The sequence below is a fragment of the Camelus ferus genome, chromosome 32, assembly GCF_009834535.1.
Source record: "Camelus ferus isolate YT-003-E chromosome 32, BCGSAC_Cfer_1.0, whole genome shotgun sequence".
Classification (NCBI taxonomy): Eukaryota; Metazoa; Chordata; class Mammalia; order Artiodactyla; family Camelidae; genus Camelus; species Camelus ferus.
In genome coordinates, this window is record NC_045727.1 from 11,556,300 (window position 1) to 11,581,003 (window position 24,704).

Genomic DNA, 24,704 nt, shown 5'->3' on the forward strand with positions numbered 1-24,704 from the left:
TTTTTAAAGTTTAACTGAATTTATTTATTTTTTAATGGAGGTACTGGGGATTGAATCCAGGACCTCATGCATGCTAAGCATATGCTCTACCACTGAGCCATGCCCCCATCACTCCTGGGCACTTTTAAACCAATCTGGACAGCAATGTTGTCAGGGCATCAGCAGAGAATTTGGACATGCAGAAGCCTCGTGCATGTCTGATCTGCTGTGGGCAGAGGTGCCCTCCTTGGTGCGCAGGGGCTGAAGGCAGCTACTCTTTCACAATATTGGGGCTGTAGTTGGGTTTGACAGCTTCGGCGAGCTCCTGTGCATACATCTCGTATCTGCCAGTCATCTGAAAGCAGAACACAGAGTAACTTTAGAGTTTCCCGGTTTCACAACTTCCTCATTTACTCACCACCACCTGCCGCCACTAGGGAGCAGCCGTGGGACAGAAATGCATCAGGACCATCTCAGACTGTGATGTAGGGACACAACCCCCGTGTGACCTTCTGGCGCCAATTCAGGCTCTGTGGTGAGGATCACGGATGCCCAGATGACTCACACGCCCCAGCCCCTCCTGCTGGAAGACCTCCGTGCTCTGTTCATCAGAAGGAAGCTGTGGGCGCCCTGAGGCAGCAGGGAGGAAGGCTGTTCTGCAGCCCAGAGAGGGGCATGGCCTGCTCTGGGTCACCAGCCAGGAGTGGAGTCGCCGGGATTTGCACTCTGGTCACCCGGCTCTGGAGGTCCGTCCACACCCTGCGGCATCTCATGGACATGGATGGAGGCTGGGGGTGGGGCTGTAAAGCCCACCCAGGGCGCTCACGCCCAGGCATACCCTCCCTCCCCCTTTCCGAAGCCTTGACAGGAGCTGATGTCCATCACCATAGCTTGGGAAGGCTTCCACTTTCAAAAAATTACTACTGAGGAAACAGTCTATTTATTGGTTCCAACTTCTAATTTTTGTGGAATCCTGCATTAATCTAGCTTCCCAGGAGGAGAGACAAGCCAGGAGATTCTCTTTTTTTGGTTTGGTTTATTTTGTTTGGGGGGGAGGTAATTAGGTTTATTTATTTACTTATTTTTTTAATGGAGGTACTGGGAATTGAACCCAGGACCTCATGAACGCTCAGCACACCCTCTCCCACGGAGCTATGCCCTCTCCTCTCCCCTCTCCAGGAGACATTCATGTGGGCAATGCCTGGTCTATCTGACGAGAACCTGGGACACAGAGGACATGCCCAAGGACCCATCCACACGTAAATGGGGGAGTGGGGCCTGGAGCCCACATCTGACTGGATCTGAAGCCCTGGTTCCTCCCAGACATGCTGGGCAAAGTCATTCAGTCGTGAAAATGTGACGTTCATCTGTGTGTATGATTTGCATGTAAATGAGTGCTGTGCTGGCAGAAATACTGCCGGACATGAACACAGCAAATTCCATTTGCATCCTTGATGAGATGCTGTGTTCTGGGGGGTCCCAGGCCATGGCTGCCAGTGCCCCCTTCCAGGAGGAGGGCACTCACACTCCTGTGGTATCACAGGATGTCAGGTCTCCAAGGCTTGGGACCTTTGCCGTCAGCCTCTGGTTTTACAAGTGGGAGTGAGGCCAGGGCAGAAGGGGCTGGCCAGGTGGTGGCAGAGGCAGGCCTGGACTTCATTCCTCAGCCTGACCCACTTCCCTCCATTGTCAGAGCCTGGACTGTGGGGCCCGGCCACTGGCAGAGCCAGACATGCACATTTATCTTGTGATAAGTGCAAATGCCTAGAAAGGAAAAAAGGATTAGACAGGCCAATCCACTCTATTCTCTGGACAAATGAAATTGAGATTAATTTGCTCAAAGGCGCCCAGAATCTAAATCAGATGAGTGCAGCGTTTATCGAGGCCTGCCGCCTGGGCATCGTCTGACCCAGTGGTTCCTCCCCCACACACCAGGCCTGGCCCAGAGGAGGCAGACACTGGGCTTCTGGTCAACTCGGAGGCCAGCAGCAGGCGCGGTTCCCAGCGCTGAGAGCAGGGTGGCCCCTCATGGAGGAGTGGAGGGGCTCGGGACCCACCTTGAAGCCCCAGATGTCATTCACCTGCCGGCAGAGGTTGAGGTCCAGCTCAGTGACCAGCAGCCCATCCTGGTTGCGGGACAGCCCAGGGGTGCGGCTGCCATCGGGAGCTGCCACGTAGCTCGAGCCATAAAAGTAACCAAAGTCCCGGTGAGCTGTGAAGGAGCAGAGGAAAGGCCCATGAGCTCATGCAGACCCGGGTGGACTCTGCGGAGGGGCACTTGGGACAAAGGGTCCCCACTGCCCTCCCCAGCATCTGCTCAAGGTCCCAAGGACCCCCCTGCCTCCCTCCTCAGTCCTGGAGGCCCAGCAGGTGGCTGCAGGTCACCCTCAACACCCTCACCTCTGCCCCAGAACCTTTCTAAAGGTCACCCTTGTAGAGGTGTTAGCTCCAGCATCAGCCACTGCAGCCCAAGGGAGTCGCATGGCTCTGAAGGGCTTCCTGTGTGACCTGCTTCCTGTGGTGGCCCGCGTGGTGAGCGGGAGGCCTGCCATCACTAGCCTTGCCAGCTGTGTCCTCACCCCGCCCCCAAGCCTTGGTCCCCTCACCAACAAAGCAGGGTAACAGAAGGTGTGTAGAGGGCAGGTGGGCCCTGCACTGGGCCCACCTGGGGCCTGGACACAGAAGGTGCCCAGTGGGCCTCACTTCCCTGCAGGGACCCCGGGTGGAACTGGAGACTTGGGGTGGGGGGGTCCCCGAGGCCTCAAGTGGGGAATCTGGAGCCCTTTCAGGAAGTGCTTTTCTGGGAGATGGACCCCTCTGCCCCCTCTGCTTCCAGGGGGACTGGCCCTGAGATGGTTCAGACACCTCCTCAGTGAGGGGGTGGCCCCTCCTTCCCACATTCCTGGCCTGAGAAGTGGAGGGGGGCAGGTCGCAGATTCCTAGCAGAGGTGAGGTGGGACCTGCTCTCAGATCAAAACAAACTGTGGATTCTGGTAACCCAAGTTATCTGTACTGGGTTCGGGGCACTTGTACAGCCGGGGTGAGGGGTGTGGACAAGGACAAGGAAGGGGGCAGTGAGGTCTGCAGGGTGGATGGCTCACTCCCTAGTTCAGGGCGCTCCCCAGGACTGCCCCACACCTCGGCCCATCTTCACCCCAGTCCCAGGGAGCAGACTCCATCCCTTCCCCATCTTCCTCCGGGGAAGGAGGCAGTCACTGCCGTCCACGCCAGGGCACAGTCAGGCTCCCACATGCCAAGTGTGCAAACATGGTCTGGGGGGCAGACAGAGAAGCCCCATGGCAACTCAGGGAACATACCTTTCTTCCCGTCCCCAGAGGTAAACTCGTTCGGGAAGCGCTCCTGGGAAAGAAAACCGAGGTAAGATGCACCTGTAGGGGGCGCTGCTGAGATGCTTATCAGCACCCGCCCCTGAGCAAGTGGGTTAAGAAACAGTTACAAGTGACCAGGGCCGGCCTGAACCAGACAATCAATGGGCCAGTGGGGAATCTGACCAGCAAGGGGAGGACCCAGACTTCCCCTCTGGGGAGATGATCGTCTGCTGGGAGAAGAGGAAGACGTGGCAGAGTGGCTGGGGCTGTGGGTGGTGTCTGAGGGCCACCTGCTGGAGTCACAAAGCCCAGCCCGGGGGCTGCAAAGGCAGCAAGGGGGTGTCCACACAGGTTTTCAGTATCTTCCCCGAAACCTAATAGAAACTGTGCATCAAGCTGGGATGAGCTTGGCTAATTAAATCTCTGAGTTTCTTTATGTTGCCAAAAATGAGATCCACTTAGTGTGGAGATTGTGGTTATCTCTGGCTGATCAGATGCTCTGATTAGAGTTTGACACTGATTAATAAGAATGAGGAAGAGGATTGTTATGTAACAAATACACGGTGTTTGTAGTCAGACTCATGTGGTGCATGGGGTCACCAGCGGGGCGAACAGACTAGGTACTTGGTGGTGATGGGGTGAGACCTTTCAAAATGGTTTCAGCTGAAAACAAAAACAGACAAAGATAGGGGAAGGACAGTCATAGCTTTCCAAGTAACAGATCAAGTCACCTCCCTGGGGGACCCTAGGAGCTGGGGCCTGCAGGCAGAGAGGGGGCAGGGAGAGGAGGGGTGACACCAGGTGTCCCCACCAGGGCCACAGCCACAGCAGTTCCATCCACTGTGGCTTCTGCTGGTCTGAAAAGGCACTCGTTCCCACTCCCTGCAGGAGTCTCCCCACCACCCCACCCGAGGCCCCCCCATCCCCGGGCCTCAGGGACTTACCTCTCCCACGCGATTGATGGCACAGGTGAAGCAGTGATTGGCAATGGCTGCGTTTCTGGCCTCGATGGGCCACAGGGACTCGCTGTGAGAGAGGAAGGAGAGGAGCCAGGTTGCCCACTTCCCAGCCAGACTCCGTGGATGCTTGGCCCCTCGTTGTAGCCTGGCAGCCAGCCCAGAGACTTTCTGTGCTCATGGGTGACCCCATACCCACAAACCTGTCAGTTCAGCCCATGCTCAAGCCAGAGCAGCCTTTTGGAAAGGGCCTGCTGCAGGCAGAAGCAGCCTGGGCTCAAATCCTCGCCCTGACTCAGTTTCCTTTTCTAAAACGTCTTTAGAGGGAGGGCGTCAAGACCAGACAGCCATGCTGGTGAAGCTTCTGGGCAGGAGGAGGTGCGTGGCTACTTCTCCCTCCTCCCTCCTCCCTGGTGGGGTCGGGAACCTACCTTCCAGGCTGGGCAGAGCCTTACCTGTTGTGTGTGGGAGGGAGCAGGGGGGTCGGGGGCTTGTGTGCCTCCCTCCCGAGGAAGCTCTCACTGCCTGCCCCACCCCCCCACCCCCCTGCTTTGCTGCCCTCAAAGCCAGTCTCCAAGGGGCAGATTTCAGGCCTGAGCAAACAGAGCCAATCTTCAGTTTGAAGATTCAGGTTGGGGTTAGGGGTGAGGTAGTTCTGCACGGGCATCACCTCCCCCCAGCTGGCCCCCATTTCCCAGTGCCCTCCATTTTCCTCTTCTGAACCCCACCAGGTCTCTAAGCAGAGGCGCCCTGGTTCTCCTACTGGTCCAGGAAATCACCCAACAGGAACAGCTGAGCTGCGGGCCTTTCTCAGTCCAGCACCTGCCAAGGAGGGGACGCGGTGGGAAACTTCGCCCCAACCGGACACCCTGTCTTTTCCCAGCCCAGGAAGGAAAACGTGCCACAGAATTCAGGAGGCCTGCTCATCACTAATTGTCTCTTGTCTGAGGAACAACATCGTTAGGGTTCTGGACTGATAGACGTAATGCCCACTTAGAAACACTGAGTGATGGGGAGCGGAAAGCCCTGGAATCTTTCTTCCTGTCACTGTGCACCTGGTTTAAACCAGCGAGTAGGTGGAAGGGGTGGGTGGGTGCTTGTCACCAGCCTAATTCTCAGGAGGAGGCACGAGTCTGATTTAAAAAAATCACAGGCTTGATTGAGGGGCCTCATTTTGCTGCTTCCCCCCACTCGCCCCCCCAGCTGCTAAGTCGAGCTGACAAAACTTTTAAGAAAGGATTTTTACAGAAACACACCCGTCAATGACATTTTCAGAAATTAAACAGACGGTTGATGAGCGAGAGCTGTAGAGCATCTTTCCTGCAGGTCTCCAGGGAGGGTGCAGTGTGCAGGACTCACACCCACAGCTGGCAAGAAAGAGGAGGCTCTCACAATGAGTGAGGGACAGGAAGGTTCCTGAGAGCCCGGGGCATGTGGGGACGGCAGAGAGCCTGGCGGGGGTACAGGGATATCGGCCTCATTTCCCCTAAAAACAACTACATCCCCTAAAAACAATCTCAGAGGGAAGGTGAAAGGCAGCAAGGGGTGGGAGGGCATGCTCCCGAGTAATGCAGATAGGGCAGAAATCTCTGACCCCCACGGCCACACAGATGGTCAGGGTGACTGAGTTCATCAAAAAGCACTTTGTCTCTATTGGGTGCTTCAGATGGGGAGAACCCCAAATGAGGTCACCCTGCCAAACCATAGCATGTGCATGTGTGCGTATGAGGGGGCCTCTGATACATGGGAGGCCAGAGATGCCAGAGAAGGGGATGGATGCTTCTGGAAGCCGATGCTCATGTGTAGCTGGTGGGGATTTGTCTGGCATCCTGCTTACAACACTCACCGACTCCAGCATTTAAGAAACTTGCCCAGAATCCCACCATCCTAGTGAACCACCTGTTGTAATTTTTCCACACTCCACGACCATCCTTAGCAAAGAATCCCAGAGTTCTGACCCCAGCCTGGAAACGCCTTGCTCACGGGCCTCTGTCCTGATGCTGCATCACTTCCATGATGACTTGTTTTAGTAGCTGCACCATGACCCATGGATGAGACAGGCTGGAGTCCCCTGACCCAGGCACCCCTCTCCCTCCTACCTTTCCTTGTTATAAATCACGCTGCCATGAACAGCTTTACACATGCAGCTTTCCCCTCCTCTCCCAGATGCCTCGTGGGGCTAAGGTTCTCAGACCGCAATGATCTGGTCGAGGGTGTGAACACCAAGGGAGCTGGTGGAACATATTGCTCCCGAGAGCCCTGTTGGTGTTTCGACTGCCTGCAGAACCAGGTCCTTGGAAGACAGGAGTTGGACCACTGTTGGCTGAGGAAGGAAGATGGAGCATCTTTAATAAGCGTTAACAGGCAGCTGAGGACGTGAGCTGTTGTGTGCGTGTCATGTTGAGGTGCTTCTGTTTGCTTAATTGGGTGCTTGGTCAGGGAGGTGGCCCTCTGAGTCCAGGCCACAGCTGTGCCCAGCGGGGCACTGGCTTCCGGTTCATCCAGGGACCATGTCGGGGAGACAGAGTGTGCTGAATGCCTTACACACAGCCAGCAGGAGGTTCTGCCCAGGCCTGTGGCTGAACGACCAGGAATCACCCTTTGTCACAACCGCCAACGGACATTGTCATAGTGGCCATGCTGCCAGGAGGCCCAGGAAGAGTCTCCGAGGGGAAACCTGTGACGTGACTGTCCCCTTCTGTGGGACAGTGTCCCCTGGACACAGACAAGACCTCCACGTGCAGACAGGTCGGCGGGTCTGATGTAGCCAAGAGGGTTGTGTTCTGCCTCAGTAACAGAACAGAATGCTGAGGGATGCCACTCTTGAGAAAGGGGCACCGTGCTTAAAAGAAAAGTAAAGTAAACGTCACCTCCTGACATTTACAAGAAATTCGACTGAAAGTTCGCCGAGAGCGAGGATGAGAGGGGCAGGAGTGGCCGACAGGGAGCTCAAAGCTGTCCACCAGAACTAGCCCCTGCTCCCCCCACACTGGGGCTGGGACCCCCAGGCCCCGGCCCCCAGCCCCGCCCGGCAGGCCAGCAGCATGGCAGAGAGCGAGAGCCAGCACCTCTGAGCCAGGAAGGCCACTGTGGAGGAAGTGAGCTGGGGAGACAGATCTCTGCACACAGTTCCTAGGGCTCTGGTACTTGTGGATGACGCAAAACTGGAAACCACCCAACGGCTCGGGGAGGAGCGAAGCAACCGAAGTGCCGTCATGCTGGGTCATCACAGCCCGCCTGCCAGGAGTCAGTGTTAGGCCGGGGCTGCCCAGGGGCTCGGGCACACCAGGGCCCCATCCGCTGCCCTGATCGCAATTGCTCAGTCTTTTCCAGGATGAGGCTAACACCCACACATGCATTAGGTGTTATAAGAAGAACACACTTGGCGGGTAGGGAATAGCTCAGTGGTCGAGCACGTGCTTAGTTTGCATGAGGTCCTGGATTCAATCCCCAGTCCCTCCATTTACAAAAAGAAGAAGAAAACATTTGTCTGGTTAAAAACAGGTTTCGGAGCCACCTGACCAATCTCTTGAGGCCCCTCTCAAGAGGAGGAGCTTTGACTCCTTGTTGGCTCCTTCTCCTGTCCCCAGTGTCTGCCCTTCGTGCTCTGGACCCTGCAGACACGAGCCTTAGGAATCCCAAGTCTTCACCCCTCCACTTCCTCCAGGAGCTCAGCTGTGACAGGAGGGAGGTGACGATGGCCAGGCATCTCCTATGCTCTGGGCACTTTGGAAGGGGAGCTTTTCTGAGTCCTGACGACTCTGGGGGCAGGGATCAGTACCATCCCATCATCACAGCAAAGGACAGTGTCATCCAGGAGAGCAGCTCCTCGGGGGGGACTATAATGGAGACTTTTGAGTGTTTTCCTCCCGGAAAAGCAGGTTAACTATACAACATACCACCCCAGGGTTCAGGTGGGGCAGACGTCCTAGCGGCCACACCTGCGCGCCGCCACGCCCCACAAGCCCTGCCGCCCCATGCCCCCGCGTGCTGAGTGACCTGAGCGCTCCGACGGTGGCCGAGGGGTTGAAGATGATCTCGGCCCCATTGACGCTGTACATGAGCCAGTTGAGGGGGTGGTGCCGGCCGTAGCAGATGTTCACGGCGATCCTCCCGAACTGAGTCTGGAACACGGGGTGGCCCAGGTTCCCCTCCATGTAGTAAGTGGACTGAAAGACACAGGGTCATGCATGGGTGCCTCTGAGCAGTCGGGTTTCCCTTTCCTTAGACATAACAGAAGAAAAAAAAAAAAAAGAAAAAAGAAATACCACCCCTACTCCAAAAGGAACACTCCTGGTATGACTCGACTCTTAAGTTCCAAAATTTCAATCCGCTGAAAAGAACCAAAATCCCCCAAAACCCAGCCATGATAACAACAAGCCAACCCAAGGAGGAGTCACTGTGGTTTGAGCATTTACCCACAATTTCTTTGGTGACACGTTAAAAAGTCCCCAACGCAACTTCCTGCTTCCAAGGATAAACTTGGGTGAAGTTTCAATCCTGGTATAACCAGAGGCTGAGGTGTGGTCAGTGTGAACACAAGATGGTCAGTGTCCTCACCAACCGCCTGTCCCCGCAGGAGTGTCAGAGCAGAAGGAATGGCGGCTCGTCCAGAGCCGCCCTCGCCCTGCTCGGGGGGCACAACATAGCCTGGTGGGCATGTGCCTGCCCCGCTCATGAAGGCCAGTCTGAGACTAGAATCACACTTGGAAAGTGCCCTTCTCCACAAAGCTCCCTGGGCATCCTGCCTGGGGTCAAGGACGGCCCTGCAGGGCAGGCAGGTGAGACATGGTCCTGCCAGCCCCGCCGCTCCACCTGCCCCCTAGGGGTGCTGGTCAGAATCCCAGACAGATCTGCTCCCTGCCTTCCGCCTCCTCCCTTTAATTTCAAAATTCACTAGGGTCGGCCAGCAACCAGGACGTGCACATGGGGTGGAAAATCGGGCGGATCCTGGTGCGCTGAGACAAGGCCGTGGCCATCTGCAGGGAGCTAAAGATTAACCTCAGGGTAAACAGGTGAGGGACACGTCTTCCCGCCCCCACCTCCAGCTGTCCCCGGGGAACACTGGGTTCTTCTTTCTCCCCGGGGGACTGGAGCTAGCTCTGCTCATCCTTTCTGGTCTGCCTGAGCGTGGCCGGGACCCCTGCAGTCAGGGAGTGCGCCAAAGGGGGGGACGTCACCTCCTGAGCAACTGTACTTGCTGCAGATCAAGTTCAGACATCTTAGGCACCAGGTGAGCTCACTTCCCTCCTTCAAACGTCCACCTCCCTGCATCCTAACCACCCACAAACTGGCATTAGCCCATCAAAATGGCCCCCAACTTACACCCTGATTATGGGCACGAAGCCCCAGCACACACACCTGTGCACAGACACACGTTCCCCGCTGTCACCTGACACGCAGACATGGCTGGCTCAGACCCCACGAGAGCCACAGACAAGGACCTCCACCCCCATCAAGGCCTGGACAGTGATGGGCAAGGAGCTCGAAGCCTCAAAGGGGCTGGGGGAGTCACTTCACATTTGTGTGTTGTTTGTTTTAATTTATACACTGCTTACTTCAAAGAAGAATTCGAGGAAGCCAAGTCAGGTTTTATTAAAAAAGGAACCACTGTCTGTGCTGAAGGTGTTTGGGGCTCACTGGGAACCCCACTGAGCCCCGCCTGCCTGTGTGACACAGGGAAAGCAGGGAGGCTCCTGGCACCGCAGCCGTGCTCCTGCCAGGCTGGTGGCCTGAGGGATGGCTCACCTCGTTGAAGTCGCCCACCCTGGGGATGTGGTTCTTCCTGGTCTTCCCCAGGATGGCTCCAGAGTTGGAGATCACCACGGCCGTGTTCCACAGAACGTCCCCGTGCTCTGCGTCTCGCTCCAGGATGGGGGACACCACCACCATGTCGTGCTTCCTCGCCAGCTGCAAAGACCAACGGAGTCCCACTTTCCAACTGACTGCCCTCAATTTTTATGCAAGAACTCACTGGTCCTCCTAGACACCTAGACCTGGCTCAGAACCATCCCTGCATCGGTGCTTCGGAGGATGAAATGCCAGCGCCGTCCCAGCGCCCAAGCTCAGCTAAGTAAGAATCACCAGCATTCTTGTGCAGAGTGTAAAAACGGTACAGCCGCTGCGGGAAACGGCCTGGCAATTCCTCAAAAGTCAAAACCAGAATGACCACATGACCCTGTGATTCCCCTTCTGGGTATATGCCCAAAGGAATTAAAAGTAGTCTTTTTTTTTTTTTTTCTGCTACAAATGAGAATGAATAATTATTTATTCATTTCCTTCACCATTTACTATATGCTAGGTTTGTGCTAACAGGGGAAATGCATTCTCTATTCTTCAGCAGCCTAAGCTTAACTAATTCTAGTCTAATCCAATCACTTGACATTTCAGTTAGCCTAGGACCCCTAATGAGAGGGAACGTAGACGTTATATCAGGATTTTTGACATACTGAAATATGGGGACCTTTTTAGTGTGGAGAGGGCTGACTTTCCAATTCTAAAGGGTACACAGAGTCCAAAGACCTTCATATTCCAACTCCGAGAGTCCTATCCCAAGAGCACAGACCCTACAATACAAATAAAATAAAAGCAAGATATGATGCCACTTCCCACAGACCTGCAGACCCAGAGGCAATAACAAAACAAAGAGAGGATGACAAGCGTTGACAAGGATGTGGAGAAACTGGAACCTTCGTAAACTGCCAGTGGGAACGTAAGCAATGCCACGTTCCTCGAGGAGTTAAACACAGAGCTACCATTTGACCTGCAACCGTGCACAAATGCAGGCAAGACTCTGGGAGTGAGAGTTCCCCACCCATGTTCCCAGCAGCACTGCAATGACAGCCAAAAGGTGGAAGCAACCCCAACACCCATCCGTGGACGATGGGTAAACCAAGTGTGGTGTATACATGCAGTGGAGTATTATTCAGCCTTAAAAAAGGAAATCCTGTAAAAAACGAGGTCCTACTGTATAGCATGGGGAACTATACTCAATACCTTGTAATAAACTATAATGGAAAAGAATCTGAAAAATTATGTGTGTGTGTGTGTGTGTATAACTGAATCATTTTGCTGTCCACCTGAACACTGTAAAGCAACTACAGTTCAATAAAAAAAGCAAACAGGGAAATCCCTGACATGGATAACGCTGTAGACTCTGTGCCAAGTGAAATAAGCCAGTCCCAAAGGACAAATACTGTAGGACCCCACTTATGTGAGGTCTCTAAAGTGGTCAAATTCATAGAAACAAAAAGTGGGATGCTGGTTCCCAGCAGCTGGGGGTGGAGGGAAGTTATTCCATGGGTTTCGGGTTTCGATTTATGAGATGAAACCGTCCTGGAGGTCTGCGGCCCAGCAAGGTGAACTTAACATGGTACTTAACATGAGTGAATTGTACCCTTGAAAATAGTTAAGGTGCTAAGTTTTATATGCTTTTTTTTATTACCACAAAAAAGGAAAAAAGATCATCATACATCTCATCTATTAAAAAAAAACAAAACAAAACACAAAACCTAGAACAAATCCACATCAGACTTGTGGACACCAAATTCTCTTTGTTTCTAAGAACTTCAGCACCTGGTGACCAGGATGAGAGGCCTGAAAGACCGGAGAGGGAAGGCATGGCGGGCAGGGGGATGCTATGAGCCACATGAGGGCGGCCGTGGTCCCAGGCGCCTCAATGCATACAGGTATCCCCGGGACCAGCTCTGATTCCCACCTTCCTCTCCTCCTCCTCCCACCCAGTTCAGGCACATCATCACTTCTTGGCTGGTCCCCTTCCTCTTTTTTCACAGCACAAGAATCAACAACCTGGTGAATGAGAGGCTTTCCCCTACAGCCCGAGAGCAGACGTTTGCACGGACTACTCACGGCTCATAGAATCACCATGATCACGACTCTGCTCAGAAAACTCCTCCATACGTGAATCGATTCTGAAGTAGGGCAGGGAGAAACGACAGGGGTTCTTTTGCTCAAGTTGAGAATAAGGATAAGTTACCATTCGTAACCTCTTGGAACATAGTGGGGTTTTCAGAGGACTTCTATATTAAGAGATAGTTCATACAGCATAAAGTTCATTCTATCAAAGCGTGCCACTCGGTGGTTTTCAGTACATTCAGAGCTGCACAACCATCACCACAACCCAATGTTAGAACATTTTCATCACCTCATACGGAAACCCCGAACCATCTTGCCACATCCCCTCTCCCCGCCCAGCCCCTGGCAACCGCTCCTCTGCTCTCTGCCTCCATGCACTGGCCTCTCCGAGACAAGCCACATTGATGGGGTCATCTAACACCAAGTATGAGGGTTTAACAGGGAAAATGAGACAGGCCACACGGAGATGCTTTTGGAACTCAGGCAAAGAGCAAGTGGGGTAGCAGAGATCTGGGCAAGGACTGACCTTGCCCCTGGTCCCCAGGTGCCAGCTCAGCCACCTGTCAGCTGCCGCCCCTACTGTGGGGGTCACTCCCAGCCCCGCCCCACTCTCTGGGCTGCAGCTCCCTCACTCAAAAAGCCATTAAGGGCCCTTCTGGCTCTGAAACTCTATGATTTTAAGTACACGGAAAAAAAAAAAGGGAAGTAAATATTCTTATCTGGCAAAACAAGAGCCACCTGGGTGCCTTTTCCATGGAGAAGGGCCACCCACGGCAGTGTGGCCATGCTCTGTGACCCGCACACGTTCAGCTGCTAGAGCAGCAGTGACCGTCCTACCTCCTGGCAGAATCTGATGGTGGGTCCGTCCTCTGCCGACTCGGCAAACTCCGTCCATGGAAGCCTCTCTCTCGTACAGAAAGCAAAGGGCATCGCTGTTGGAGAGGAGAGAGATCAGAATTATATCCAAGGAGGGGGGCTCCTCAACCTGGTGGGGGGGAGGTCCCCACAGAAGAACACAGCCCCAAGTCCCGTCCCCGGCTGTGGATGCCAGGCAGGCTCTGCCCTTTGAAACTTCAAGGTAAAATGAGGACGAGACCAGATGCCCTTCCTACACTCTTAAAGGCAGTCACAGCAGAAATCGGAACAGACCCTTGCACACCCATGTTCACAGCCGCATGGTTCACAGCAGCCAAAAGATGGAAAGGACCCAGGTGTCCACTGATGGATGAACAGATAAACAAAATCTGATGGAACATTATTCAGCCTTAAAAAAGAAGGAAACCCTGACACTTGCCAAGATATGGGTGAACCTTTAAGACGTGATGCTCAGTGAAAGAAGCCGGTCACAAAAGGACAACTGTTGTGTGATTTGACTTGCAGGGGGATCCAAGGACAGGCAAATTCATAGAGGCAGAAAGTAGGAGGGTGGGGGCCAGAGGCTGGGGGAGGGGAGAACAAGGAGCTGTTGTTTCATGGAGACAGAGTGTCAGTTTGGAAGATGGAAAAGTTCTGGAGGTGGATGGTGGTAGTGGTAACACCTGACGTGAATGTACTTGATGCTACAGAACCATACCCTTAAAAACGGCTAAAATGGTCTGTTTTACGTTATATCTATTTTACCACAATTAAAATAATACATATATATGTTAAAAATTTTTTGCAAAAGGTACAGCCAGAAACCGTTTCCAACCAGCAGATCCTGAGCTGCTGGCTAATCTGCAGGTTGGTAAGAGCAGGGCCAAGGCTCCTTGGGTAAAGTGTCAGAGGGCCACTGGGACCCTCGCACCTCAACATAGGAATGCTCCTCCTCCCAGGGACCAAGACACTTCTTCAGAAACAAGAAAAGCCATTCATTTAATGACCCTCATCAGAAGTTTGGGAACCACTAAATGTGCCGAGCACTTCCCAGGGATGAAAGCATTATTTCTGTGATCTCTGGCTAGATGCCACCAGGGGCAACTCACTCAATAGGAAATTTCATCCAACTCACTGGTTTTTGCTTGCTTGCTTTCTGTGTGGGTTTTTTTTGGGGGGGGAGTGGTAATTAGGTTTGTTTGTTTGTTTGTTTGTTTGTTTGTTTATTTTAATGGAGGTACTGGGATTGAGCCCAGGACCTCGTGCATGCTGAGCACATGCTCTACCACTGAGCTGTACCTGCCCCCTTTGCTTGCTTTTTTTCCCCCCCAAATAGCAGGTACATATACACGTAGCAACAATTCAGAGAGCCTTACACAACCCCCCCAGGTTCTCAGTGGTGGTCCTTTGTGGGGGTGGAGGGGACTGAAATGGGGGGGCACCAGGGGCCTCCGGCTGAGTGTGTTCCATTGCTCTGCAGCTTCAGTCACATTCTTTCACATCCACCAGTCCAATGGTGCGAGCTGGGATCTCACTGGGATTAAATACATGTTTCCCGTATCACCAGTGAGGGGGAGCACCTGGCACATGGTCACAGCCCTTTCTGGATTCATTCTCCAGGCGATCTTCTCTCCTTTGCCCACTTCCTGCCAGGCTGTTTGTCTTTTTCTTCTTGATTTGGAGCCCTGAATTCCTTGTTTGGACCAATTCTGTATACAGCTGGTCCTCCACAGGTTCCCCCAACCGTGGGTGGAAAATATTTGGAAAAAAAAAATTCCACAAAGTTCCAAAAAGCAGAACTTGAATTTGCCACACACAGGCAACTATTTACTTGGCTTTCATACCATACTAGGTATTACAGGTGACCTACAGATGATTTAAAGATCTAAAGTTAGTGTGGGAAGGGATAAATTTGGAAGTTCGAGATTTGCAAATGTTAACTACTATATATAAAAATAGATTAAAAAAAACCAAATTTATTCTGTACAGCATGGGGAATTACATTCAATATCTTGTAATAACCTCTAATAAAAAAGAATATGAAAACGAATATATGTATGTATATGAACGACTGGGACATTGTGCTGTACACCAGAAATCGACACATTGTAACTGACTGTACTTCAATTTAAAAAATTTTTTTAAATAAAAAATTAAATAAAATGCATTAAGATATACAGGAGGATGTGCACAGATTATATGCAAATACTTCACCATTTTCTATGAGGGACTTGAGCCTCCCCGGAGTCTGGTATCTGCAGGGGTCCTGGAACCAATCCCCGTGGACTCAGAGGGACAACTGTTCTTTCTAGATCTTCCTCCTCCCAGTAACCAAGTCCATTACTTTCAGGGGGATCAGCCTAAGGGATGTTTCCAGACGCCTGCTACTGTGCCTGTCGCCCTGAAACTGACCAACCTGCAGGGCAGGTCTGTGGGAAGCTGTGCAATGTGGCTGGTGAGGATGCAACTGGTCGCCGTATGGGCATGTGGCCTCTTTTACCATGACCGTAACCAACCTTTCCCCAGCATGGGCCATGCGCCCAGCACAGTGCTAGGCCCGGTAATAGGCAGCTTGTCCCTGATCCCCCTGCAAAGTCGGTGTGACTCTCCTCACTCCTCAGAGGAGGAAGAGAAGCATCCGCCTCCCAATTCCTTCCAGTCCCAGAAGCCCGGTGCTGCAGCGGTACCACCACCATCTCAGCCGCGGTGGCCACAGGGGCAGATAAGTGGGCAGCAGGCTCTGCCAGCCACAGTCCCAGGGGCCTTGGCATTGGGCTCAAGCCTCCCCAGGCTCCTTTGGCAAAGAGGATGAGCTATTTTAAGGAAGTCAACAAGAAAGCTGTTGATAACAACAAACAAAAAAAAGATCCTTAATGACCATTCACTCTCAGCTTTTAGAGCATTAGGAGAGACTCAAATGCCCCAAGAGAATAAAACCTCCCTTTCCGATTTCATTTTCATGTTGCTAAGCGCTCCAAATTTCTCCATTTCCATTTTAATGGCTTCTTTTCCTGTTTTCACAACCGCTATATTGTAAACAAACTTTCAAAAGAAGCAGGTGGAAGGGAGGTTGGGGGAGACCGGCTACAAAGTTCCAACTTCCGTTCTAGTGGTTGAGACCATTTTTTAGAACTCATTTCAACACCTGTGGAGCAAAACCCTCCCTGTTGAACTTTGAACTACAAAGTTCAAATTCGAGGAGAAGGGGGTTCCCCATTCTTTGAACTAGCCCTCAGAGAGTTGGGCTCCACACTGAGACCCAGCTCTGCCCTCAGAAGCTGCCAGCCTGGACGAGGAGCTGATCCTTGACCTGGTGTGGCTGTGAGACACCAAAAAGTGCTCAGTTCTGTGCAGGGGAGTCCAAAGGGCCCCCCAAAGGAGATGGTATCTGTACTAGGCCCTGATGGCTGAGTGGGAGTTTTCCAGATGCTAGAAAGGGAAGAAGTTGGTTAAACTATCCAATAAGTATTTTTTTAGTGTCTGCCATGTACCAGCGATTATTCAAGCCACTAAAGACAAAATGAGGGTAGTGGAAAGAATAAACACTATGTGGTCCAACCAAGCAATGGAATACTATGCAGCCATAAAAGGGAGGACATTCTGACACGTGCAACCAGATAGACCTTGAAAACATTACTGTCAGTGAAGCAAGTCAGACACAAAAGACCAAATCCGGCAGCATTCTACTTATATGAGGTACAAAAGTAGGGGCAGAAGTAGTCAAATCAGAGAGACAGACAGTAGAATAGAGGTTATCAGGGGTGAGAGAGGAAGGGGAGGTTCCTGTGAGATGAGGACAGAGTTTTGGGCGAGAGGTGATGAAGAAGTCTAGGTACAGATAGTGGTGATGGTCACACAACCTCGCACATGTATTTAATGTTGCTGAATTGTATGCTTACCAACAGCGATAAATAGTACACATATTTTACAATAAAAATTTTTAACGTTAAAAAAACAGGGATGGGGATTGGGATGGGAAAAATAAACAACATCCAGGCACTGGCCACGTGGAGCTTACAGTCTAATGGAAGAGATAGACAAATTCAAAGTGTCACCCGAGAGTGGCAGGACACGTGTAACAATGAACTCCTGGGTACAGGTGGCAGGCTGGATGCACACCTGTGTTCTTTCCTGAAATCCCACGAAATGGCACTAAAGGCACTCCTGGGTTTCTGGTGTTGTGGACCAAAAACCTTTCAATGAATGAGAAAAGAAAGGAGATTTTTAAGAAATCAGATAGTAGACATTCTTGGTGACAGGGACATGTCAGCACTGTTTGGAGGTGGCAGGGAAAGCACCCCAGGACGGACTTACTCCATGCTTCCTGGAAACAGATGATGTTGACTCCACACGTGGCAGCCACCTCTGTGATGGCCTCGATGCGTCTGTGAAGGGCAGTGACCTGGCAATTTCAAAAGCAAGGATTAGAACCCATTTCGTTCTAGTGGTTGAGACCATTTTTTAGAACTCATTTCAACACCTGTGGAGCAAAACCCTCCCTGTCCCAGCCAGCTGCAAGAGGATCAGGAGGGAGGGAGCATCGTGGGAGCAGGAGGAGTGTGTCCTCAAAGTCTCTGTGTCCTCAACATGGCTTCTGGCTCCCAGGAGACATTCCGAGAAATGTCTGTTCAAATAAAGACCAGAGGAACCAGGCTGAAGACCCAGAGAGACCAGCGCTTCACGATGCTCCGTCTCCCCCGAGGGACTGTGCACCAGGGCTCCACGGGTGTTTGCTGGGGGCCGACAGCATACTTCAAGGTGCTGGGGTGGGGGGCGGGGGGAGCTGAGGACAGCATTCCTGCCCCTGATGGCCTGACAAGCTGGGACGGTCAAGGAGACATACTCCCAACCGACTAATGCAGAGGCAAAAAGTAACCCAACAAAAGCGAAGGGACAACCAACGTGAAGATGAGGCAGCGCCCGACCTGGAATCCAGCTGACCTTTGGTTTCTTGAGGATCCCTAAGAATTCTCAAGCATGCTGAATTCTGAGAAAACCTGTGCAGAGAGGGCCTTGAGAGTCTGAGCAGCCGGAGGAGTGTGGTGAAAAGTATGTATGGTGGTGGCAAGTTTCTTCAGGGAAATGCAGGATGCGGTCACGTTTATAGTAACTGCAAGGTTACAAGCGAATGCCTGTGTATTCCACAACCTTGCAGACACCGCTGTCTGGCAGATGCTTGGGGAGAGTGAGTCCCTCGCTTAGGGCTTAGGATCGAGGCAGAGGAACACATGGGACAGACAGGTGCTGACTGGTGTGTGCTGGCTGGAGCCCGAGAGACAGAGCTCCACGGAGAGCACGTGAGCCGGCCAAAAGGGCATCCTTCCAACTGCTCAGTGGGACCTGAGCTCATACACAGGAGAGAGAGGTGGGGAGGTGGGGTGAACAGTGAGGAGTGAGAGGAAGGGTAGGAGCCCGGAGGGAAGAAGACAAAGGACATGCTGGAGGGCAGGGGGCAGCCGGGGCAGAAGTGCTTGGGTGACCCCTCGACGTGCCTGGGGGCCTGGAGTAAGCAGCCGGTTGGGGACTGTGCTCGTGTTCAAAACACTGAGGGGGGCCACCGCCCATTTATGTATTTATGGTCAAAAGAGGCCAAACCTGTTTCACCACAGGGGTGTCGGCGGGGAGGGGGGTTCTGTTCTGAACTAGCCCCACGCGCACGATCCGGGGCCGCCTCTGCTGCTCCTCAGCGGCCTCAAAGCCATAGCCCCGCAGCTCAAAGTCCCCTTTGGAGGCAGCTTCGAAAGCCCCACTGGGCAGGTGGAGCTCCCTAAATGGGCAGGAAAGAAGAGGGGAGATTTGCAACAGGTCTGCTGCATTTAAGAGTTCCCCCACACATCTGGAGTCCTTCAGCCAGTGGAGAGGAGGGGGCATCCTGGCAGGAAGGCACACAAAGCAGGAAGCAGTCCACATCGGGGAGGCTGGGGCTGGGCCAGGAGGAAGGAGGATCTGGCTGGTGGAGAGTGGACCCAGCCTGATAGTCACTGTCACCTGGGAGACCTGAGTGGGGAGGGGGACGTGGTCAGGCCTGGCAGGGAGGCAGCGGGGAAGGGGTGGCAGGGAAACTAGTTGTGAGTTGCTGAAATCACGGTGAGGGGGGGTGTGGAATGAATGTCTCAGCAGTCACCTCAGGAGAGAGGGAATGGATTCCCCAAAACATCTGTGCACCACTGAGCCTGGGGCCTGGCTGTGTGCTGAGAAGGAGGGTAAGAGCCGGCTGGGTGGAGAGGCCAGGACTGACAGGTGGACAGAGGGTCCTGGGGCCACTGCCATTAAGGATTTCGAGTCTCTGGTGACCCCCACCGCCCTGTCCTGCTGCTCCTGCCAGGGGAGGGGGCAGCTGCACGCCTGGTGCTGGGTGGGCCTGGTGGGGCCCCGGTGTCCAGACCAAAGGCCAAAAGGCTCATCTTGCTTTGTTGTTTATTAACAAAAGCAAGTGGATTATTTATAAAAACCTCCCACTAACGTGACCATGGACCAAATGGCAAACTTCTGACATGTGGTCTGTGCCGACCCAGAGGTGAAATCTGCAAGGAGGACAGGACGTGGCCCCAGCTAGGAAGGCCTCACCATCTAGGGCCATGATGGTTATGAAATACCCAGAGAATGCATCAAAAAATAACCTGACAGCCATTATCTAATAATATTTCTCTCCTACTTTAAATCACTTTCTTAAAGATGTCTCTTTCAAAATCACAGCCCTGTCAGCCCAAGCCCCCTGCCACCGCCCCCTGCCAGGCGGTTTCCCGGTGATGGCCCTGACAGCTCTGAGCTGGGTTCCGCCCCTGACAATCAGCCTGCTTTTCAACTAGGCAGGGTTCCGTGAGCCTCAGCAGGTTAGAAATAGCAGCAGTGCCCACACCACACCTTCCGCTGCCTCAGAGGCTGTCCCGCCTGCAGGAGGAAGCTCGCCCTCCCCAGGACAAGTCACCTGGTGGGCAGGTTGGGGAGGAGGGCTCTGTCTGCCTCCCCTTAGGCCGGGCTGCCCTTGGGAGTGGCCTGGCGAGCCCGGTGCTCCGCCTGCAGCCTCCCCCAGGAAGGCCTCAGGTGGAAGGGCTCTTGTCTCGGGTTCGCAAGTCCAGCTGGAACCATCACCTGGAAGGGGTCCTTCAGCCTCCAGCCATCTCTCCCCATCCACTGCCTATAGCTGTCTGCTTGCCCCATCTTTCCACCATCAACCATCAGCCAGCTATTCCACGATGCACGACCTCCCTGCCTCTGTTCCCACCCCTACCCGCCAGCTCCCTGTGGGCACTCTTCTCCTAGGCTGCAGCCAAGCAGGCCAGGCTGCCCCACCTGCCTTCTGGGCTCCACCTCTCCTCAGCACTCCCCCTACCCCACTGTCTAGCCACCACCTTTAGGTTTCCCCCTCCTCCCGTTCTCCTGGCTTTCCATCACCAAACCCTGCCCCACTTCATCCTGGAGAACTCAGCCGGCCCTCGAGCCCCACCCCTAACCATGTGCTGTGCCCCACAAAGGCTCTGCTCAGGGATGCTGGGCACCGGCCAGCCACAGCCCAGGAGGGGCGGGGACAAGCAAATGGGCTGCAACCTCACACGGCGAGGGGAGGGGGCTCCGTGCTGTCCCCAACCCTCCCCTGGTCCCTATAGCTGCCTCTCTACCTCTTTGCCCCTTATCCTGGTACTAAGCCCCCAGCCCTGGTGGCCTCACCTCCAACTTCAAGGAGAGAAGTCCATCATTTCCTGTCCCGGCCCCAACACACCCTCCGGCCCTGCCCCCAGCTCCCCGCCTCTTTCATGGGGTCAAGGCAGACCTCACCCAAGGGAGCCCAGCCCTGGCTTCCCTGGCAGCCTCTCGCTCCTGGAACTTCTCTTTCCCTTCTAATGGCTCTTTACCATCAGCGTTTTAAATAATTAAACCGGAGCTTTGTTACAAAAGAAACACATGCTCACCGGGGAAAAAATCTAACAGTGGAGAAGGCAACAAATGTAAAATGAGTTCCCCTCCACCCACCCCAAGCCCAGTTCAGAACCTCAGACGTGACCCCCTTAACAATGTTAAGTCTTTCCAGTATTTTTCTACACGCGTGTGCGTTACACAGGCAAAGGCATCCTTCTGCATGTGCGGCTCTTCCATTCACGAGCCTTTTTCACTTAACAACATGCACACCTTGGACGTCTCTCCCCATCTCCTGCAGACCTTCCACATCCATCATGATAGCTGCTTGAGTCTCTCCCATTAAAATACCAGGAAAAAAAGAAAGAAGGGGTGTGTGCTCTACACAGGCCCCTCTTGTTCCGGAATCACGAGCCTTCTGGTTGCTAAAGCCAGTGGCCTCCCTGCTGTCCTCATCCTTCAGACCTTCCTGAGGTCTGTCCCTGTCCCACTCAGCATCCTCCCCACTGGCCCTAGGGGTCCTCCATCCCTGCATCTTACCTCTGGAGTCTCCCACAAAATCTCCACCTCCTCTGCCCCTTTTAACACTGGGTTCCCTAGACTGCTACTCTGCACCCACTCTGCCACCTGGAATGACCTCCTCTAGGGCAATCCCAAGCCCAGCCTCCCCCCTGACCCTGACGCCCACCTCTGTAGTGAGCTGAATTGTGCCCCTCACCGAAGATACGTCCATGTCCTAATGCCCAGAACCTGTGGATGGGACCTTATTTGGAAAAAGAATCTTTGCTGATGTAATTAAGGATCTCAAGATAAGATCCTCCTGGATTATCCGGGTGACCCCTAAATCCAGTAATGGGTATTCTTATGAGACGTCCAGAGGAGAGACGCGGGGGAAAAAAGACCACGTGAAGACAGAGGCAGAGATTGGAGTGATGATGTGACAAGCCAAGGGTCCAGAAGCCACCAGAAACTAGGAAAGGCATGGAAGGATTCTCCCCCAGAACCTTTGGAAGGCTGTGGCCCTGCCGACACCTTGATTGTGTACTTCTGGTCTTCAGAACCATGAGAATAAATTTCTTTTTGCTTAAGCCACCCAGTGTGTGGTAATTTGTTACAGCACCCCCAGCTCCACTCATCAGCCCTCCCCAAAGCTGCTCCTCAACAAGTGAACGCACCAGCCTGAAGCCAGCACCACCCTCGCCTCCTCCACCAGTCTAGTTATCCAGACTTCTGGAACCTTCTTCCTCTCTACCCACAGGCACTCTGTCTGTCTTAGGCTTCCTCATCTTTCATCTGGCCTTGACAAATTTTCTGAAGGTTCCATTACCATCAGGACAAATCCCACTTTCTCAGCATCCACCCCAACCATTCCTGCCTCTGCTCTTGGGCAATGCCCCCAGCACTCTATACCCATGGCCCCCAAATGGGCATGTCCCCTGGTGTTTACCTTGGCCTGGAGTACCTGAGCCCTCCCTGTCCCCAAACCAACTCCTCCATCTCCTTCAGGCTGCAGCTCAAGCTGGCGCCCCTGGGAAGCCTTCCTGACCTGCCCCCAAGCCTGTTCATGTACTCTCTCCAGCTCTTCTTGCGTCCTCTCGTGACATAGAACAAACCATCAAAAGACAAAAAGCACCTCGAGGGCAGGAACCACGGCTAACTCATCCTTGTACTCCTCGTGCCCAAGACAAAAATAAACACTCAGTAAATGTGTGTCGAGTGAATAAATGCTTCTTGGTTCTGGCTGTTTTAAAATCGAGAGTCGATATTCTCTGGGGATTTCATCTGTCTGGCACAGGCAAAGGCCCATTTAGCTCATTTACTTAGCAAACAGTTACTAAGCATCGTCTTTGTGTTGGGCACAGCAAGTAGTTGGGAGAGAAGCTGGTCTCATGTGGAGTGCAGGGGGAGACCAGAGGAGGGGCTGAGATCCACCCGGCCTTTGTAGAGGCGGCCACGTTCCAGGTCAGGGGTCAGGAGTGGACGGGAGAAGTTTTTAAGTGACAAATTCAGTATCTTCACTTTGCAATCTGTTCATAGCCAAATCGCACCCAATCACAAGGACTGAGCAACAGAAAGGTTTATACCCTAGAGGTAAAGCCTGGAAGGGCTCAGTGTTGCATGGAAGAGAACCAAGAAAAGAGAACAGGAAGGAGAATGGAAAAGGGGAACCGCTTACCTAGTTATTGTGAACCAAGCCCCAGGAAGAGGCCTGGCGCTCACTGATTATCAGACCACCCATTCCAATCCATCCCCACTCAGGAACGATCCAAATGTGCACACAAAGTCCTTCACACGGCAGTCCTCGCCCTGAACTTTAGAATGGGTTCCAGCCAGTTGCCCTACGTGGGAAATTTATTTCTCTTTTCCTAAGACTCTCCCTGACACCCACGAGCTCTCTCTGTCTTTTCCCAGGAGAATATGCCCATCTCACTCTTAAACCAACCCATTCCCTGAGACACCCCTTGCTTTAAGACACCTTCTTTGGGAGCCTCAACTCTAAGAGGTTTTCCCCCGAGATGAGCCTTTGCAGATGGAAAGCAGTAATCCAAAACACATGCACTGGAGGGGCCTTCAAGGTCATCCAGTCCCGGGACCCCTCTTTGGGTATGAAGGGCCCTTTTTGACAAGGTTCCGTACCACGCCCACCCGGAAGGGCAGCTGTTCTACTTCTACCATCAACTAGCTGTGAAAACACCTGTGACTCTAAGGCCTGGCCTCCCTGCAGTAACTCCACATCCGCAGGTGGCTGGGAACCCCTGGTCCAATCAATACTCTCGAGTTTCAAGTTCCTGCCTCTGGGTCACTGCCACAAGGTCAGGAGCACACAGTCCAGGTGGATTGGGGGAGTCCGCAAATGAGCCAGAAAGTGGATGGACATTTAATTAGGAGCTTCATGGGGTCACAGTTTGGATTTCATTCTAAGGGCTGTGGGAATCCTTTATAGAGTTTTAAGCAAAGGAGCAACAACATAGGATTTCCGTTTTCTGGTTGCTTTGAGGACAGGGAATTGAAGAGAAACAAGAGTGGAAGGGCAAGTGTCTTCCAGCTCTGCTGACCTAGCGTCCAGCAGTGCGCTGCCCTCAGAACAGCCTATGAGGCACACAACTCGCTGGGAGGGGAAAACATGTACGCCAGGCATGGTAACCAACTCCGGTGACTTGCCAGCTGAAAAAGTTCCTTCGCCAACCCGATTGAGAGGCCTCTACCTGCAAGGATACACCAGAGGCTAGGACACTGCAGGAAGGGGGTGCTGGGACTGGACAATGGACCTGCTGGGAGCTCTGGCTGAAGGTACAGACCCAGACAGACACCCAGGGGACAGACCTGGTCTCGGAAAGAAGCTGGTCACTGGAGGCTGGGACAGAGAAAGCACAAAGAGTTAAAACCGTCCTTTTCCTCCGAGCAGCTGGGGCAAGTAGGTTATAAAGGTCATTCCGGGTTGTGCAATCTGAGGTCACAGAGCCATCAAATCTAGACCTCCCAGGGTCTCTGCTCGCCCACTCAGGTCTTCGCCCCTGCCCCCAAGGAGCCCTTCAGATCCTGAAGCACTCTGCCTGGTCCCCCGGACCCACACCTGCTGGTCCCATGGTCCCCCCTCCCCAATCTCCGGACCCCCACACCTGGTCTCCTTGCCATAGAGAATACGTTTGACCTCCCGCAGGTCTGCGAGTGGCAGGTTCTTCTCCAAGCACTGCTCCAGCGACTCCCATTCAGCCCCGGCCATGGCTGGAGTCCGCAAGTGCCGATGTCCAGACCCACACAGCCTGCCTGCCCTTTGTCCCCGCGAGGAGGAGGCGGAAGAGTCGGTGGCCAGGGCCGCGCACGCGCCCTCCCCTCTGCTCCGGGTGCCGTGGGC

General features: G+C 53.4%; 1 protein-coding gene across 1 annotated transcript; it reads right to left on the bottom strand.

Moving 5' to 3' along the window:
- UPB1 (beta-ureidopropionase 1) lies at positions 1-24,679 on the bottom strand. The gene is made up of 10 exons (XM_006177073.3): positions 24,469-24,679; positions 18,590-18,761; positions 17,309-17,396; positions 12,977-13,071; positions 10,013-10,174; positions 8,264-8,433; positions 4,253-4,334; positions 3,297-3,339; positions 2,037-2,191; positions 1-334 (listed from the first exon to the last, which is right to left on the bottom strand). The coding sequence occupies exons 1-10, from the start codon at positions 24,570-24,572 to the stop codon at positions 251-253; spliced, it is 1,155 nt and encodes a 384-aa protein (XP_006177135.1). The 5' UTR covers positions 24,573-24,679; the 3' UTR covers positions 1-250.
- Between the last annotated feature and the right edge of the window lie 25 nt (positions 24,680-24,704).

What these genes read in the sequence shown, in the direction of transcription:
- UPB1 (XM_006177073.3), bottom strand. Translation starts at nt 24,572, where the DNA reads ATGGCCGGGGCTGAATGGGAGTCGCTGGAGCAGTGCTTGGAGAAGAAC. An exon ending in ACACCCCTGTGGTGAAACAG is followed by an intron (nt 17,397 to 18,589) that starts GTTTGGCCTCTT and finishes TGAAATTGCCAG; the next exon opens with GTCACTGCCCTTCACAGACG. An exon ending in CCATCAATCGCGTGGGAGAG is followed by an intron (nt 3,340 to 4,252) that starts GTAAGTCCCTGA and finishes TTTCTTTCCCAG; the next exon opens with GAGCGCTTCCCGAACGAGTT.